We start from the raw sequence: 4,213 nt of genomic DNA, 5'->3' as shown, positions 1-4,213 counted from the left end.
TGCAGTACCTTACGTGAGTCCTGGCATGGGAATGAATGTCAGTGTGACTGATCTCTCGTGATTGATAAGAACCTTTTGAGTGCCTTACACAATGGTTTTCTTGTGCGTTTATTGTCAAAGTGGTGAGAGGCATCCAGTATCTTGAAGACTTTTCTTTCAGCCAAGAATTCTTGTATTTGTGGAGTTCATCTTGGATTGTAATGAATGCTTAGTGCAAAACACAACACCATTTTCTACACAAGTTCAAGATGAAGCTTGACTGACATGCACAGCTAACATGGAAGTACTGTAATCTAACTGAAGTCGTTGTACAGGCAACACACCAGTTTCTGCAGCCACTGTTGTTAGTCCCTTGGTTCATATTGACTTAAGCACACTTGACATCAATTGCATCAAGATGTGACATGTTTTATAAGAAAAAAAAACCATATAAAATGAAAAAAATATTTTTAGGTATTTTCACAAACAAAAACTGGCTTTTAAATAAATTTGCTTCCATAATGGTTAAATATGACAAAAGAAAAAAAAAAAAAGAAAAAAAAAAGAAATTAAACTGCGGGGAAGTGGAATATGAAAGTAAGGCTTAAGGCATCAGTTCCATATTTTTCAAAGCCAAATATGTAATGTTGAGAAGAGAAGAAATAATAATTAAAAGGTTCAAATCTTGTAATTTAATATTGTTATTAAAACTTTGCTGTATATTCTATTCTTTAACATTTGGTGTTAATATAAAATTTACTTGGCAATGCTTGACATTTGAAATAAACTTTTTTCTATGGTTTTATTTGCAAGTGTTCCATTAATTTTACTAGCTACAGTTGGGTTATAAAGAGACTGAAATCTAAAAGGACACTGTCAAGGTTGGGTCAATGTTTCAGTTTTTGGCAGTGTCGCCACTCCCAACTCACTTGAATCCATTCAACAGTTTTTTCCTACGGACGAGCCCAAGCTGTGATGCTCAGATATGCATGTTGAACTCTGAAGATCAAGGTTGTTCTGGGCTGGAGCAGATACTGGTGCATGAAGAGTCAGATGGGTGCTGTTTTAGAGCTCCTCTTAGCTCTGACATGCAGAGACTTAATGATCCAAAGATTTGGTTGATATCTATCTCTACTTTTGTACAATTGAGTTCACAAATATGTATACAGAGAGAGAAGAGTATCAGTAAAAATTGATAAATGGCAAGCAGTAAAACAGTGATAAATATTTTGCTAAAGTGTGAAACAAATGTGGTTGTCAAATTGTTTCTGTAACGAAACAGTTTTCAAACTGTTAAAAGGTAATTCTAAGCAGTAGCTAGTGAAGTTCTTTCTTATAAAAACAAAAACCCAAAACCTTGGCAATGTCTTTTTGAATTGATTGATAACTCGAATTAGATACAAGTCTGTACTGATGAAAACTTTCCTGAATTTTAATCATTATGAATATTCTTTGCTATCTGAAGTTACCATATGTTTTAATTATGTGTATTTAAAAACAATAACTACTTAAAAAGCAAAAAGGAATCCTAGGAGGGGTGCAATAATATTAATTTAAATGCTAATGCAAATCAAAGCAACATCATGTTTTTCTAGCTTTCCCTGTAGATAAAATTCTGTACATTTGGTTGAAAAGCTTACATTTTTCTGCATTGTGGATACGTTGCCTCATGCAGTATCAGTAAATATCTATTTTACTTTGGACTTAAATAAAATTTGAAATATGACTTGCAGTTTTAGTTGGAATCCATTTCTTAGACTGAAGTATAATGTTTACTGAGCTTTGGAGAAGGCAAAGCATTTATCAGAAACTTGAAATCCCTTCTTGTGGTACAAACTCTGAGCCTGTTTCTGCAAGCAGATGAACACAGTGTATACTCTCAGTGTGGTCAGCAGAAGAGGTGTATACAGTGTTTTCAATGTCAAACCTACCAATACATCCCTCTAATTAAACTAAACCATTTCTTGATGCATCTGTAATTCATAGGTGTTCTGTGCATTACTCCTCATCAGGAATGTTGGGGAATGCATTCGGATTTTTAATGTTAATTGCTAGAATGACCAAACTAAAGTAATATTCATATGGTAATGTAAACTTTTTTAAAAAGTAGAAATGCATTACTGTATACAGTGGAAAGCTATTTATTGTACCTCTGGGCTTATTCCTCTAAAAATCATAGCGTAAAAAAATCTTTGTCAAGCCTGAACTGATGTATATAACTGAAATAATGTAAAGTTATATTTTCATGTTTTTATACTTAACAACATGATGGGAATACATAATGTATGAGTATTTCAATTCAGATAATATTGATTCGATAATACACATTTCAGTTAAAAAAGCAGTAATAATAGTTTAATATCCATGTTAACAGTACATCAGTATATTGCTATATAAAGTATGTCTGTGTGCATTTAAGTGAAAAGTAGTCAAGAGTGATGAAAGCTGTCCAAGGGTTTTTTATTCATTTTATATAAAAACTGTTATGGAGCAACCAAAATGTTTATGAACTCAAACTTGTGTAAATTTCAAAATGTCCTTTTACTGTAGCTTTTTGTTTACAGTACAGTATCTTATTTTTTGCTTTGTTAAATGAGTAACGGTACAAAGCTGGACACACACTTTCTAAGACATTAACGTTCTCGTTTTTTCATGTATACTTATATGACAGAAAATGCTTCTGATTTTATTTTTCAATCTAACACATGGCTTTTCTGGAGTGTTGTATAAACTTCAATCATACATAAAAGATCTTCTTAAAAAAGGCAAAAGACCTTTAACGTCTGCTTAGTATTATTGAAATCTGGTTTCTTATTTATTATAAATGTATTTTTCTAAGATTTTACATGGAGCAAACCTGTTTGTCCCCACAGACATGAAATTTCCTTGAAGAGTTTATGAGGTTTCTTCTTTTCTTGAATGAAGTTTCAATGAAGAGCATAAATATGCTCCCAAGTCAACTTGTAGCTCAAGGATAGATTTACTGTAGTTTTTGTTATCATTAAATGAAGTAATGTAACTTTCTTGCCAACAATATAATTGTATCTCCGGACTGTAACTTTCCTGATCACAGTTACAATGACTGTGTGAGAGGTTGATTAAGCTACTAGGTTAAGTATCTATTCAGTAACACTATCTAAAACTGTCAGTTTCAACCTGTACTTTTTAAAACTTAAACAGACTGTTGATGTCTCCAAAGCAGAGAAAGAACCTGAGAAATGGCAGATACTTTTTGTATATATTCATAGTATTAGTATTAGATACCTAGTACAACAGAGAGTTTGCTGTTAATAACGAACAAATTGAGTCTGAAGAGGTTTGCAGTCTGAAAGGTTCAATGTTTTTATGTAAATGTATTGTACTTTTTAACAGAGTGTGTTTCTGCGGTATCAGCCTCTTCTTTGGCTGATAGAGGCAGACAATATCTTTACATGAAACTTTGCACAACTAATTGTATTTTAAAATACAATAGATTATTTCATCTGTCATTTGGTGCAGTTATATGAATGCAGTGGTCACCAGCAAGCTGTTCTGCGTGGTATTTCCAGAGGCTACTCAGACTTGTTTGACAGCACCAAAGTTTATTAAATCTTTTCATTTAAGCTGTCATGGGATCACAAAAATTTGCTGTGAGAGATCCATCAGGTCTAAATTATCTTAGGAATTCATATCAAGCACTTAAAAAAAAATTAAGCAAGTGACTTAGCCGTTGACTTAATTTGAAACATTTTCCCTAGTATCAATGTTTCTAGATAATAGAGAATACTGTACACCTGTATGAGACACAATAGAATTGTATACATTAATTGCACTGATTGACAAATTTCATTCAATTTATGCCTACTGTTGGTCTTTCTGAAATTTCTGCTCATCCTGGTACTAATACTCTAAATTTCAGGGCTGCTTCAAATACATAAATAGTAAAATTGCCCTAAAATTTTTCTATTTTCTGTGTTGAATGCTGTCTTTCCTCTCTCCCGAAAGAAGAAGTTTGATAAGCATGTCTACATCTAATATCCAGGGACACAGGAACTTCACATGGTGACAGATTCATAACAAAGAGTCTTAATTGATTCCTACTTGCATTCAGTAGGTGTCAAGTACTTGTAATCTAAAGTAACTGTTATATTTGTAATGTATCTTCTTTCAGAGATTTCCTTAAAGTAGTTAATATCACTTTGATGTTCACACCTTCAGTTGGAGTCATTTAGTGCTTTAATATATTGAACTGAGA

The 4,213-nt window shown here is 32.6% G+C and overlaps 1 protein-coding gene across 4 annotated transcripts in view; it reads left to right on the top strand.

Annotated features, from left to right (window-relative positions):
- The window catches only part of GRIA2 (glutamate ionotropic receptor AMPA type subunit 2), a 94,510-nt gene extending 91,738 nt beyond the window's left edge, over positions 1 to 2,772 (top strand). For all 4 annotated transcript variants that reach the window (XR_004356897.1, XM_032686890.1, XM_032686891.1 and 1 more), the window contains one exon: positions 1 to 2,772. This exon is cut by the window's left edge and continues 104 nt beyond it. Coding sequence is in view for 1 of the 4 variants with exons in the window: in XM_032686893.1 (XP_032542784.1) it covers positions 1 to 61 (61 nt within the window). In the remaining 3 variants the exon portion in view is untranslated.
- Positions 2,773 to 4,213: the final 1,441 nt, after the last annotated feature.

Source organism: Chiroxiphia lanceolata, chromosome 4 (assembly GCF_009829145.1).
Source record: "Chiroxiphia lanceolata isolate bChiLan1 chromosome 4, bChiLan1.pri, whole genome shotgun sequence".
Taxonomy (NCBI): domain Eukaryota; kingdom Metazoa; phylum Chordata; class Aves; order Passeriformes; family Pipridae; genus Chiroxiphia; species Chiroxiphia lanceolata.
The sequence above is the reverse complement of the archived record's forward strand: the minus strand, read 5'-3'. Positions and strand labels throughout refer to the sequence as shown.